This window comes from Hyla sarda, chromosome 2, assembly GCF_029499605.1.
Source record: "Hyla sarda isolate aHylSar1 chromosome 2, aHylSar1.hap1, whole genome shotgun sequence".
NCBI classification, from domain to species: Eukaryota; Metazoa; Chordata; class Amphibia; order Anura; family Hylidae; genus Hyla; species Hyla sarda.
The window spans coordinates 76,754,209-76,769,054 of NC_079190.1; the positions used below are offsets into that span (position 1 = coordinate 76,754,209).

A 14,846-nucleotide genomic window follows, 5' to 3' on the forward strand; every position below is an offset into this window, starting at 1 on the left:
TGGACGACCTTTTAATCAAGGCCCTGTCCCGGTCCCAAAGCCTGGAGAGTCTTCAGATCACACTTCAGACCCTGTCCTCTTTCAGCTGGGTGATCAACCGGGAGAAGTCTCATCTGACCCCTTCCCAGTCTCTGATATTTTTGGGTCTTCTTTTCGACACCTTAGCCTTCCCGGCGCTCTCTGCAGTTGAGTGTCCGTCGACTGCGCCACCCCTCCCTGGTTCAAATTCGCTTCTGCATGGAGGTCCTGGGCCGGATGGTGGCTGCCATGGAAGCAGTCCCCTTCGTCCAGTTTCATTGTTGCTCTCTCCAACTGGCCATACTGGCCAGGTGGGACAAGTCTCCGTTCTCACTGGATCGGCTGATCCTTTTACCTCCGGCTGTTCGGTGGTCCCTCCTTTGGTGGCTCCATTCTCCCCTTCTTCTTCTGGGGAGGTCCTTCCTCCACCTCCATTGGCAGAATGTCATGACCGATGTGAGTCTCCAGGGCTGGGGAGGTGTGTTTCAGGACCTGTCGGTCCAGGGTCGCTGGTCCCCTTAGGAAACCTGTCTTTCCATCAATCTGCTGGAGCTCCAGGCCATCTTTCTTTGCCTCCTCCACTGGGAGAGTCTCCTTCAGGATTGGGCAGCCCGTGTTCAGTTGGACAATGCGACGGCGGTCGCGTACATCAACCGCCAAGGAGGCACCCAGAGTCGCTCGGCGATGAAGTCTCCAGAATTATGATCTGGGCCGAGGCTCGAGTTCCTGCTCTCTCTGCGATCCACATTCCAGGCGTGGACAGTTGGGAGGCGGACTTTCTCAGCCGCTCTTTGGCAGATCCGGGGGAGTGGTCTTTCCATCCAGAGGTGTTTCAATAGATCTGCGACTTCTGGGGGACCCCGGACGTGGATCTCTTTGCGTCTCGCCACAACAGGAGGGTTCCCCACTTTGTTGCGAAGTCGCGTGACCCTCTGGCTCTGGCGGTGGACCTTCCATCTCCCTTACCTCTTTCCGCCCCTTCCTCTCCTGCCCAGGGTTCTGAGGAATTCTGAGGTAATTCGTCTGGTCGATGACGTACCGCATCGTCTTCCACTTTGCCCCGATCTGCTATCTCAAGGTCCTCTTTGCCACCCCAATTTACGGTCGCTGCATTTGATGGCGTGGCGGTTGAAACCACGGTGTTGAGCGCGGGGGTTTTCATCCGGGGTAATTCGGACTATGCTTTGAGCACGGAAGCCCTCATCCGCCAGGATTTATCACCTCACTTGGAAAGCTTATTTCCGGTGGTGTCTTTTTCCCCGGTTGTGTTTTCTTTTCTGCGCCTTCTTGCTTTTCCCCAATCAGGGTTGGACCAGCATTTGTCCCTCAGAGTGTAGGCTCTTTCTATTCTGTTTCAATGGCAGTTGGCTTCTAATTCTCATTTCCGCACCTTTCTGCAAGGTGTGGCCCATAAGGCGCAATTTTTCAGATCCTCCTCTCCTCCGTGGGACCTCAATCTGGTACTTGGGGCCTTGCAGGAGGCTCCGTTTGAACCCCTCCGGGATGCCTCTCTTCGCATCCTTTCGTGGAAGGTCGCCTTTCTCATAGCTACTACTTCCACTCGGAGGGTTTCTGAGTTAGTGTCTCTTTCCTGTCGTTCCCCTCTTTTGTTCCTTCATCAGGACAAGGTGGTGTTTTCGCCCACCTCCTTCCTTTTTGCCCGAGGTGGTTTCCTCTTTTCATGTGAACGAAGAGATTGTCCTTCCTTCCTTTTGTCTTTCCCCTTCCAATGCTAAGGAGCATTCCCTACACAGCTTGGACATTGTTCGGGCTGTCCGGATCTATCTTTTGGTCACCTCCTCTTTTCATCACGGTGACTCCATTGTGATTCCTGAGGGTAGCCGCAAGGGGCTTCCGGCTTCCAAGGCGACCATCTCATGGTGGATTCGCTCTGCCATTTCTGAATCGTACCGCCGCAAAGGGAAGGTCCCGCCTTTTCGAGTCACGGCACATTCCACGCATTCGGTTGGGGCTTCTTGGGCTCTCCGCAATAGGGCTTCGGCCCTGCAAGTCTGTAAGGCGGCCACCTGGTCATCCTTGCACACTTTCACCAAATTCTATCAAGTGCACACTTTTGCGTCCGCTGACGCCAGTTTGGGTCGCAAGGTGTTGCAGGCGGCAGTGGCTCAGTCCTCTGCCTGATTCTGTGTTGGGTGCTTTTCTTCCCACCCCGGGACTGCTTTGGTACGTCCCACGGTTCTGTGTCCCCCAATGGTTTCCGACCGAGAAAAGTTGATTTTTTTAATGCCAACCATAAAATCTCTTTCTCAGAGGATCCATTTGGGGACACAGCCCCCACCCATGGTTTGTGCACAGGTTTCGTTGTTTTTTGTCCGAGGGGTGGTTCGGTTCCCTTTTATTGTTTGGTTCCCCCGGACTCCTGCTGGTTTTCTTTACTGTCGGTTGCCTCCTACTGCTTTGGGACTAAACTGATTAGCTCAGGGTCAGTAGGCGGGGTGTATCCTGCCAGGAGGGGCCGACTTTTTTTGTATGCCTAGTGTCAGCGCCTCCTAGTGGCAAGAGCATGTACCCACGGTTCTGTGTCCCCCAAAGAATCCTCCGAGAAAGAGATTTTACCGTAAGCATAAAAAAATCTACTTTTTGCTATACACATGTTTATTCCTTTGTGTGTATTGGAACTAAACCAAAAAAGGGAGGGAAAAAAGCTAATTAGACATAATGTCACACCAAACTCCAAAAAATTTGCTTGGCAAAATTAATGGCACCCTTTGAAAATTGTGGAAAAATAAGATTGTTTCAAGCATGTGATGCTCCTTTAAACTCCCCTGGGGCAAGTAACAGGTGTGGGCAATATAAAAATCACACCTGAAAGCAGAAATAAAGGAAAGAAGTTCACTTAGTCTTTGCATTGTGTGTCTGTGTGTGTGCCACACTAAGCATGGACAACAGAAAAAGGAGAAGAGAACGGTCTGAGGACTTGAGAACCAAAATTGTGGGAAAATATCAACAATCTCAATGTTACAAGTCCTTCTTCAGAGATCTAGATTTGCCTTTGTTCACAGTCTGCAACATTATCAAGAAGTTTGCAACCCATGGCACTGTAGAAGGTGTCAACACAGGATAGTCTGGATGGTGGATAAGCAGCCCCAAACAAGTTCCAAAGATATTCAAGTTGTCATGCAGGCTCAGGGAGCATCAGTGTCAGCACGAACTGTCCGTCGATATTTAAATGAAATGAAATGCTATGGCAGGAGACCCAGGAGGACCCCACTTCTGACACAGAGACATTAAAAAGCAAAACTACATTTTGCCAATATCAACTTGAGTAAGCCAAAATCCTTCTGGGAAAACATCTTGTGGATGAGACCAAGATAGAGCGTTTTGGTAACGTACATTATTCTACTGTTTACCGAAACAGAATGAGGCCTACAAAGAAAAAATGGGTCGCATTGTACAGCCCAGTGTAAGAAAGCTGGGTTTGCGTCTGAGATCTTGGGTCTTCCAGCAGGACAATGACCCCAAAGATACGACAAAAAGCCCCCAGAAATGGATGGCAATAAAGCACTGGAGAGTTCTGAAGTGGCCAGCAATGAGTCCAGATCTAAATTCCATTGAACACCTGTGGAGAGATCTTAAGATTGCTGTTGGGACCTGGAGCAGTTTGCAAAGGAAGAGTGGTCCAACATTCCGGCTGAGAGGTGTAAGAAGCTTATTGATGGTTATAGGAAGCGACTCATTTCAGTTATTTTTTTTCCAGAGGGTGTGCAACTAAATATAAAGTTAAGGGTGGCAATAATTTTGTCCAGACCATTTTTGGAGTTTGGTGTGACATTATGTCCAATGAGCTTTTTTTTCCTCCTGAAATTTTTCTAGAAAATTTAGTATTTCTCACAGAAAAGGATTGCAGTAACACATGTTTTGCTATACACATGTTTATTCCCTTTGTGTGTATTGGAAAAAAACAATAATTTATACTGTTGCAAAACTACAACTCCCAGCATGCCCGGACAGCCAAAGGCTGTTTGCAACAACTAGACATACACTGGTTGGAAAACCGTAAATGAGATATAGGTATATATTAATGGTGCAGCAGTGATTTGTTTTAGCTGCACACTTGCTGGATGTACAAAGTTTCTCTGACACTCCTGATTGTTTTCTTTGCACTCTATATCTAATTTTTGGGAATACAGTACCGTATTTATCGGGGTATACCACGCACCGGCCTATAACACGCACCCTCATTTTACCACGGATATTTGGGTAAAAAAAGTTTTTTACCCAAATATCCATGAAAAAATGAGGGTGCGTGTGTGCGCGTGTATACCCCGATATACCCCCAGGAAAGGCAGGGGGAGAGAGGCCGTCGCTGCCCGCTTCTCTCCCCCTGCCTTTCCTGGGGTCTAGAGCGCTGCTGTCGGCCCTTCTCACCCCCTGGTTATCGGCGCCGCTGCCCGTTCTGTCCCCCTGACTATCGGTGCCGGCGCCGATAGCCAGGGGGAGAGAAGCGGCGCCGACAGCCAGGGGGAGAGAAGGGGCAGCGGCACCCATTGCCGGCGCCGCTGCCCCGTTGCCTCCCCCCATCCCCGGTGGCATAATTACCTGAGTCCGGTCCGCGCTGCTCCAGGCCTCCGTCGTGCGTCCCCAGCGTCGTTGCTATGCACGGCGCGGCGCTCTGACGTCATGCGCCGCGCCGTTCAGCGCATAGCAATGACGCCGGGGACGCACGACGGAGGCCTGGAGCAGCGCGGACCGGACTCAGGTAATTATGCCACCGGGGATGGGGGGAGGCAACGGGGCAGCGGCGCCGGCAATGGGTGCCGCTGCCCCTTCTCTCTCCCTGGCTATCGGCGCCGGCACCGATAGTCAGGGGGACAGAACGGGCAGCGGCGCCGATAACCAGGGGGTGAAAAGGGCCGACAGCAGCGCTCTAGACCCCAGGAAAGGCAGGGGGAGAGAAGCGGGCAGCGACGGCCTCTCTCCCCCTGCCTTTCCTGGGGGTGTATCGGCGTATAACACGCACACAGACTTTAGGCTAAAAATTTTAGCCTAAAAAGTGCGTGTTATACGCCGATAAATACGGTATATGGCAGAGCCACTTGACCAGAATATGATTATATACAGAAGCAGCCATATATGCATGTGGGTACTTTATGCAATTGCAGTCATATTATGTAAACACCATGTTATTCAGCTATACTAGATTTGATTATATGTTCTCATTTTATTATAGCACATTGCACTTTACCATCTGCATTTACAGGGTTCCTGTGTCCTTACTGTCTCTTCTCCTGTACTGTATGTGTCTTTAATATTTTTAATCTTTTGAATGAATTGTCATTATGTAGTAATGATAATAGTAATAATTATTATTATTGTTCTGTTGGGTATATCCTTCTAGTGGTAGCAGAGTTTAATCATATAGTAGAAATATCTGGGTAACTCCGGGTCGTGGCCAATATGGTTGCCATTTTACATCTTCCATTTGACCTGCAACTCCATCTAGTTATCCATAGTATAAGTGTTAAGCACAAAATATATTACTGCATGCCTAGGTAGATTTACCATTAGTGGTCTCATAAAGTTGAATGACTTCTTCCTCAAGTTTGAATGGTGACCATATTGGATGTTACCTAGTTGTCATGCATAAGATAGGGGAAGTAAAAAAAATGGAAATGTTAAAAGACTTTATTGGGGGATGATGATTATAGGACCTGTATATCATATACTTAAAGGGGTATTCCAGGAAAAAACTTTATATATATATATATATATATATATATATATATATATATCAACTGGCTCCAGAAAGTTAAACAGATTTGTAAATTACTTCTATTAAAAAATCTTAACCCTTTCTGTACTTATGAGCTTCAGAAGTTAAGGTTGTTCTTTTCTGTCTAAGTGCTCTCTGATGACACATGTCTCGGGAAACGCCAAGTTTAGAAGAGGTTTGCTATGGGGATTTGCTTCTAAACTGGGCGTTTCCCGAGACACGTGTCATCAGAGAGCACTTAGGCAGAAAAGAACAACCTTAACTTCAGAAGCTCATAAGTACTGAAAGGATTAAGATTTTTTGATAGAAGTAATTTACAAATCTGTTTAACTTTCTGGAGCCAGTTGATATATAAAAAAAAAGTTTTTTTCTGGATAACCCCTTTAAATTGTGAATCATCTGTAGGTCAGGTAGCTCTTTATTATTTGCTATTAGGTAACTAAATTCAGCCTGCCCCATCTTGCCTAAGGTTTCCAGAATTTATATGTGAGATCCTACGTATGTTTGTACAGGTACGAGAACGGTTTGTTGGTGACAGTGCTTTTGACCAGATTACAGTGGAATCAGAAAGGATCCGTCTATTCAAGGAATTTATGCTGTCTTTTGAGGTTTGACCATGACTTCCTCTCCACTTGTATTTTTGTTTTTATATTTCAGTTCTAGAATGAATGCATGAACAATCTGAAGTAGGAATTTCACAGAGAGCTCATACACTTAAACACACTCGGTGCCTATTAAAAGTATTTACCCTTTTTAGATTTTTGTTAATGTTCTATTCAACCAAAAAATGCTCTTTGTTCATGGTTAAAAAAGAGCTCAATTGTATTTTTTTTTATTTTTTTGCTGTTCTGCAGTAAGGTGCTAGACTCACACAGGCTGATCCTTTTATTCATGGACCGATGTTAATTCCCAGTTGAGTACCTGTTCTTTGACTCTTTGCAATATTTAGCTTCTAAGGTGTAAAACGGAAGTCACTAATGTCTGTGTATCCCTATGAGACTTCATCAGGCGTCTTACAGAGATACAAAGACACCAGTAATTTCTAGTCCAGTGGTCTTCAACCTGTGGACCTCCCAGATGTTGCAAAACTACAACTCCCAGACCTCCAGATGTTGCAAAACTACAACTCCCAGCATGCCCGGACAGCCAACGGCTGTCCGGGCATGCTGGGAATTGTAGTTTTGCAACATCTGGAGGTCTGCAGGTCGGAGACTACTGTTCTAGTCTATGCCAAGAAGCTATAAAATGTGTAGATGCAGAGATCAGAGCATGTTGGCATTCGAGATAGGGGTGATTTTTTGCAGGAGTGACATATTACTTCTTTTTTTTGCAATGTTACACGCTGCCGCTCCCCCTCATGTACATGGCCACAAATAGGGCATGCTACAGGGAAAATAGCTTTGTTCATAGGGCACCTGACGTAGAACGTACAGCAGTGTATGGGCGCAGAACAGTATCCATACCACGATGACTGCTAAATTTCCCACTAAAATATTTTACATTGAATGTAGCTTCTGACTCTTCTACATGATAATGGATGGGAGTAATTGTACAAATAAAGATTTTTTTTTTTAGAGTATTTTATTAGATTCATTTTTACTGGCTTTCATGGTGATGCTAAAGCAGCCTGACATGTACAGTCAAGTAATATTTTATCTTTAATTTTATTACCTTCTCAGTTGCTAGTTTTTCTTGAACTCCCTAAAAAAATCTTTAAAGAATGTTGTTTTCTTATTCGGTTTTAAATGTCTTGATTATTTTTTTTTTACAGAATGAATGCCAGCATCATCATTTTAAAGCCAAGAAACACTCCAAAAAATCCAAAAAGCACCACCGTAAGCGTTCTCAATCACCCAGCCCTGCAGAGTGGGGGAGGAAGAAGGTCCCAGAAAACTCTACCTGGGATACAGCTGGAGCAGTAGAGAAAGTAAGTATTTATGAAGGTAGATCAAGAAGGCAAGTACAGTAGCTCGACTACAGAAGGAACAGAACTGGCTCTCTAGGGCTTCGTGTTGGAGGTAGCTCCTTTGTAAGCCAGTGCTTGATCCAGAGGCAGCTAACTCAAAATCTCCTCTAAAAGGAAGAGGAACCTTTTTTTTATTACTTGGTCCTGGATCTGTGTGAGAAAGGGCTTTCATATGGCTCTGAGTGTGTAATGTTAAAAAGTAAAACGGGTGTTTTAAGGGAATCTGTCAGCTGTGTAACATTCTTAGGGCTCAAGTGTCAAGGAGGTAATACATAGCCACAGCAAGGATGTCCTGCCCTGCAGGATTGATGTTCAAGGTTCAGCTTACAGCACTGAATTCTGTCAAAAGAAGGAAACGGTGGAGAAGGGAGGAGCTGACAAATTTCCCTTTATTTTTTTTTTTCTAAATATTTTATTTTGTTTTCAAAAGACGAATTCCCTTTAATGAAGTGCTGTGTGTATTACATAAAGTATAGGACAGGACATATATAAAACCAAGTTCAATTGGTAAAAGCTAAATAGTTGCATGGTAACATAGGGGGAGATTTATAAAAAACCTGTCCAGAGGAAAAGTTTCTGAGTTGCCCATAGCAACCAATCAGATCGCTTCTTTCATTTTGCAGAGGCCTTTTCAAAAATGAAAGAAGCGATCTGATTGGTTGCTATGGGCAACTCAGCAACGTTTCCACTGGACAGGTTTTGATAAATCTCCCCCATAGTTCTTAAGGTTGAAAAAAGACCAGAGTTCATAAAGTTTAACCTATAACCTTATTTTGTCACCTACTGTGTTGATCCAGAAGAAGGCAAAAAAACCTTATGAGGATGATGCAATTGCCCCATACAATGGGAAAAAATTACTTCCTGACTCCAAACATGGCAATCAGAGTAAATCCTTCAATCCTATACAGTATATACATCTAGGATAATCAATACAGCACAATCGTGCCACTTCTGGAGAGTAATAACATTACAGGTAATCAAGAATAGTAGATAAGGAAACAGATCGGGCACTGCTTGTGCTATGCTTTCCCAATTGTAGCTCTGTTACCCTGGTGCTAACTGCAAAACGTTGTGCTCGTTTGTGCAGACTTCAGGTTAATATAGAAGTACATATAGTGACTGTTAGAAAAAATGAATGAAGTCGCACTCACCCGAGTATTTCTTCAGCAAATCGTGGAATCTTTATTCCTTAGACATAGCAGTGAAACAGGTAAAACAATATACCATAGCGGGGGGCCAGAGCCGGCAAGCTCTCTTAATTATCCAGAGTGCTTCTCTGCGTACTAAATAGGTTTCTTTAGTTTCTCCAATGGGGACATCTGTTACTTTCTCCAATCCGGCAAGCTTAAAAGGCATACTCTGGTGGAAAACTTTTTTTTTTAATCAACTGGTGCTAACTGGTACTTCTATTAAATCTTAATCCTTCCAGTACTTATTAGCTGCTGAGTACTACAGAGGAAATTATTTTCTTTTTGGAATACATTGCTCTCAGCTGACACCTCTGTCCATTTTAAGAACTGTCCAGAGTAGGACGAAATTCCCATAGAAAACATATGCTGCTCTTGACAGTTCCTAAAATGGACAGAGATGTCAGCAGAGAGCACTGTGTTCAAAAAAGAAAATAATTTCCTCTGTAGTATTCAGCAGCTAATAAGTACTGGAAGGATTAAGATTTTTTAATAGAAGTAATTTACAAATCTGTTTAACTTTCTGGCACCAGTTGATTTAAAAAAACAAGTTTTCCACCAGAGTACCCCTTTAAGCTTGCACTGCTATTGCCATGGAATTCAGCCATATGGGCAATAAAGCGGGGGCACCTTTGTCCGTTCGGAGGGAGTACAAATGTTCTCTGATCCGTACACATAGTTTGCGTTTAGTCTTCCTGATATAAAAGTAATTACAGGGATATATCGGAAAGTAAACAGTGAAAGTCGACTTACAGGTGATCAGCTGGTATACAAAAAATATTAACTCCCCCCAGAACAAAATTTCTTTTAGCCAGATGGAACTGGCAGAAATTACCGTTCTTACATGGGAAGTTACCTTTTGGTTCCATTTTTCTTAACCAGTTTTCTCCTGCTTCCTGAGTATTATGTTTTTTTTTTTTTTATCTCCCACCGTTTTAGACTTCCGAAAAGTAATAATGGGTCTATATTTTACATATAGTGCAACAAAAGATGTCAGTTGTTCCTGTTTAAAATTCTAAATTATAAAAGGAAAACCTACAAGTAGACCAAGGAAGATGTCAAAGTGTCCAAGCAATATGCCTTGAAAATAGAAAATACACAGTGACACGAATAAAGCAAAAATTGGCAGAAACAAGATTAAATATTTGTGACAAACTGCAAGAAATCTGCTGAATAAAATGGGATTTACAAATTTTAAAGCCAAACAAGAACCAGAACAGAAGAAAACAGGTTACAGTGAAGAAATGTGACCATGGAGTGTGGAGGATTGAATTAAAGTGATAGTCAGTGTTGAATAACCAGTCTCTGGCCAAGAAGATAATGCTGGAACTTTTTGTTCTAATGAAATATATGTTTAGATTTAGAATGTAAATCTGTTTTTCCATAGTCCTGTCAGCAGCAGAATATATGGGGACTTCTCTACCCCATTAAAGGGGTTATCCACAATAAGGTTATTTTAGTATGTACCTGGCAGACAGAAATGGACATGCTTAGGAAGGATCTGCGCCTGTCTTGGGGCTAAATGGCTATGTTGTGACATTACCATAACACTGTGGCTAGCTTTTTGTGAACTGGTATTTCCTGTTTGACTTTTTTCTTTTTTTGACTACAAATCCCATAATTCTATTTTCCTCCCTCACACTTCAGCCACCCACCCCATTGAAACATAAATGAGCTGCATCCATTCAAAAGACCTGTGGTTTTCAATCAGGGTGGCTACAGCTGTTGCATTAGTTGCAGATTGATCTCTCTCCCACCAAGCGATCCCTCCACCCATTCAAGCAGACAGGCTCAGCTGTCATCAGCTGACTAGTGAGGTCAGGTCTCGGCCACATTGAAACCTGGGAAAAATCTGAGACAACGGTCATTTTGTATGCTTCACATCACACACAGGTACAGACACTATATTATGAACTACACTAACTTTACAGCCCCTGTAGCATAGTCAAATAAAATAAATTCCTGGAATACCCCTTTAACTGATAGGACAAGTGAAAATTTTAATTGACACCTGAACACTATAAAAGAAAAGTTGAATGACCATTCTCTACTGTGAGTGTGGTAATTTTATCACTTGTGACATGGATTGTTTCAGTAGGAAAATTGTAATGATGGGGTTCTGTACATTGAGCAAACTTAAAGGGGTACTCCGCCGCTGGACGTCTTTTACCATATGTAAAGGAAAGGGGTTAAGATGTCTGATTGTGGGGATCCGGATGCTGGGACCCCCGCGATCTCTGTCACTCCCCCTTCCATAGACATGAATGGAGGGGGCTTGGCATGACATCAAGACCACGGCCACCCGAACCCAGTGTTCTGAAGAAAAATGTTCAGAATGCCGGAGTGCCACCCATAGATCACAGGGAGTCTCAGCAGCCAGACCCTCCACAATCAGACATCGATCTCCTATCCTATGGATAGAGTATATGATGTCCAGGGGCGGAGTACCCCTTTAACACTAAAGAGATCAGAAGGAGAGAAAAATAAAAACTCAGTCACTTAGTGTTCACCTCTGTTCGTAATCTTGGTTTTACGTTCTTATACTAAGAAATGACTTGTCACCAGCTTAAGCACCTGTCTGAAAGCATTATGGAAGCTCACCGAGATTTGAATGACATAAATAGATACATGAGCTGAACAATGATGAACCAGATCTGTGACCAGTTTACTCAGTAAGCCAACAATATCAAGCCTTTAAGTACTAGCCATTTTAAATCTAAAAAAAAACACCCCAAAAAAGTTTTGAATTCATCTGTTCCTGAACAATGTAATTTTACATCCTATAAAAGATATAAAAGGAAGTGAAAGGGAACTATTTTGGGCCATTTACATGCCAAAATACAGACGTATTAACATGTATTTTGGGTTATAAACTTCTGAAGAACAAACAACATCTTAATTCCAATGAGCAAAAGCTATAGCCCCCCAAAAATGTATTTGCATTAAGAGGTTCTTTTTTTTCTTTCCAAAGGTTTTCAACCCAAAATACATCCCGAGATACATGCCAAAATATATATATTTTGGATAGGGGATAACATGTATAAGGGCAGAGTACCCCTTTAATACATCTGTAAAATCTGAAAATCATTTACAAAATCATTATAGATAGAAAAAGGCTCAAGAAACAGTCACTCTACAAAAAAAAAAGTTTGTGTCCATAATATGGCAGTCTTTATGAGCCTTTTCTCTATCGGCTCCATTGGGGGACACAGACCATGGGTATATGCTTCTGTCACTAGGAGGCTTGACACTATGGCAACAAGAAAAGTCAGCCCCTCCCAGCAGGATATACCTGCCTAGAGGAACCTGAGCTAATCAGTTTTAGCTTAGTGTCTGTAGGAGGCAGACGTAATTTTTCAGTTTAGGGATGTTTCGTTAGATTTTATCTCCATTTATTTTTCTCTTTTCAGATGGTGTCTCAGGAACATAGCGTTCACTGTTTGGAAGAAGGGGCACAGACATCGATTCATGTACTGTTAACCCCTTCTCGCCACCGGTCAGTGCCTGGGGTTGTACCTTTGGGTCCGGGTCCCCCTACTCTCCCTGCTTGTCTTGCTGTCTCAGCCCGGCATGATGCAGGTGACTAAAAGCTGACTGAAGACTTCATGACGTAAGTCTCCTATAGACAAAAGGTGAGTATTCCCCCTTTTTTCTACAGGTTTCGGCATTCTCAACCTCTGGAGACCCCCTGTTTGGTGCCCACTCCTTTTTAACTGTTTGGCCATCGTGTATGTGGGGACGCTTTGTGGTGCAGGATAGGGTTTTTTTTTTTTGTTCATTTGATTTATTATATACTTTTACCGGCGCTTATTTATTTGAGCATGCGCCGATATTTTTGCTCCGGCCGCATCTCTATTAATGCGATCGGAGCACACCGGTTCACTTACTGTCGGCAGCGCAGTTCGCGCTAGCCCGGCTGTCCCCTGCCTTCTCCGGCCTCACTCCCAATCCAGCATTATGAGGCCTTTAAATGCTGGCGGCAATGCACAGAGCTCCCGGACCTTAGCCCCACCTGCTTTATGGCGGCGTTGCTTCGGGTCCTATCGCGCATTAACGCGCGCATTGTGAGCATTATGCCTTCCTATCAGCATGGTGTGCGCGCTTCAGGGAGCATTTCTGACCAATGGGGGCTCTCCTACGGCTAATCCGGCCCCCTCCAGCGCATTGGTCTAGCCTCCCTGCTCCTCTCCCCCCTCCCTCTTGCTCTCTTTCTCACATGAATAGAGGACCGTACTTTTTCCTCACACAGCCTGCTTTACTCTTCAGGAGGGACACAGTCTCTGGGTGAGACTGCTTCTTTTTTTATATTGCTTGCGCTATGTCCGACCCCAGAACTGACCCCCCAGACAGTTACCTGGGACCCATGTCACCTATTATGCCTGTAGGGACTGCAATCTTAAAATGCCTTGAGGTTCAGCTGAACCCATTTGTCCTGCCTGCACCACTGCGCCTCCCGGCCCTCCTGGTATACCTTCCCAGGATGTCCCAATAGGACCTTTCTGCTCTGCTTTCCCTCCGGAGTGGATGTCTTCCCTCTCCCAGTCTATTTCCGATTTGGCTCAGGTCTCCCGTTCTGTGGTGATGGCTTTGGAAAAGTCTTCCTTATGCCAACCCTCCAGAGAGCCTCGCTCTCCTTCCCCTTATTCCAGGCGCCCTCACAAGCGCCTTAGGAGTTTGTCCTCTGGCTCATCTCCAGAGTCCGGGAGTAGACATAGGTGCTCTCCTCATAGGTATCGCCCCTCCTCCTCGGCTCCCCAGAAACACCCATCTTCTAAGGAACACCCTCCTGGTCGCTGCTCTAGGTCTCCAGATCTGCATACTAGGTCAGTTTCACCTTCATTCAAGGCTGCCTCCACCCGTTCCCACTCTCCTGTGGAACTGGAAGATGAGGCCTCAGGTTCTGCCTCTGACTAAGAGGACTGAACCGACACAATTGGCATGTTGGACAACTTGGTCTCAGCCATAAGGGACACCTTTCACCTTGAGGACCCAGGAACTTCGGACACAGCTCCAGAAGTTTCCTTTCACCGCTCCCGTCCCTCACCTAAGGTTTTCAGCTCTCATGCTGAATTTGACACCTTACTGGAAGCACCCTGCCAAGCGTTTTCAGGGTACAAAAAAGGTTCAAGCACAATTTCCTTTTGCCAGGGACCTTATTGCAAGGTGGACATCTCCTCCACCTGTCTCCCGCCTGTCAAAATCAACTACTCTGCCTTTGGAAGACGCAGCTTCCTTTAAAGATCCGGCGGATAAAAGGGTAGAAAATCTGGCAAAATTCGCCTTTGAAGCAGCAGGTTCTTCCTTACTTCCTGCTTTTGCTTCTGCTTGGGTGTCAAAAGCCCTTTCTGTCTGGGCTTCTCAACTCCGACAGGGTATTCTCTCTGGGTCCCCTACTGAGGAACTGGCAGATTTGGCATTTCAACTCTTCACTGCTGGGGACTTTTTGTGTTCTGCTTCCATGCAGTCGGCCCGTTGCCTTTGCCACAGGTAATCTGATAGCGCTTCGTCATTCTGTGTGGCTCAAGGCCTGGGATGCCGATGCCGCTTCCAAGAAATCTCTAACAGAACTTCCTTTTACAGGTTCTCGACTGTTTAGTAAACGCCTGGATGAGATTATCTCTGAGGCTACAGGAGGTAAGAGTTCCTTATTACCCCAGAATAAGTCTCGAAATGCCGACTCCCGATGGATTTTTCTCGGGTAAGAGTGCGTTTGTCATTCCTCCGGGACATCTGGTCTGCCCACATGCAGGACTCCTGGGTCCGAGATGTCGTTTCCGACGGCTATCGGATCGAGTTTGCTTCCTTTCTGAAGGATAGCTTTTTTCTTTCACGCCCCCACCATTCCCCTTCTGTGACAAAGGCCTTTCGGGCGCGCTTCGGTCCCTTATCTCTCAGGGAGTGATTATCCCAATTCCTCCCGGGGAGCGTTTTTCAGGTTTTT

General features: G+C 44.9%; 1 protein-coding gene across 8 annotated transcripts in view; it reads left to right on the plus strand.

Annotated features, from left to right (window-relative positions):
- Positions 1 to 14,846, plus strand: part of PRPF40B (pre-mRNA processing factor 40 homolog B) — a 97,408-nt gene that overhangs the window by 71,179 nt on the left and 11,383 nt on the right. For all 8 annotated transcript variants that reach the window (XM_056562125.1, XM_056562126.1, XM_056562127.1 and 5 more), the window contains 2 exons: positions 6,265 to 6,360; positions 7,524 to 7,679. In XM_056562125.1, coding sequence (XP_056418100.1) covers positions 6,265 to 6,360; positions 7,524 to 7,679 — 252 coding nt within the window. The remainder of the gene's footprint in view (positions 1 to 6,264; positions 6,361 to 7,523; positions 7,680 to 14,846) is intronic.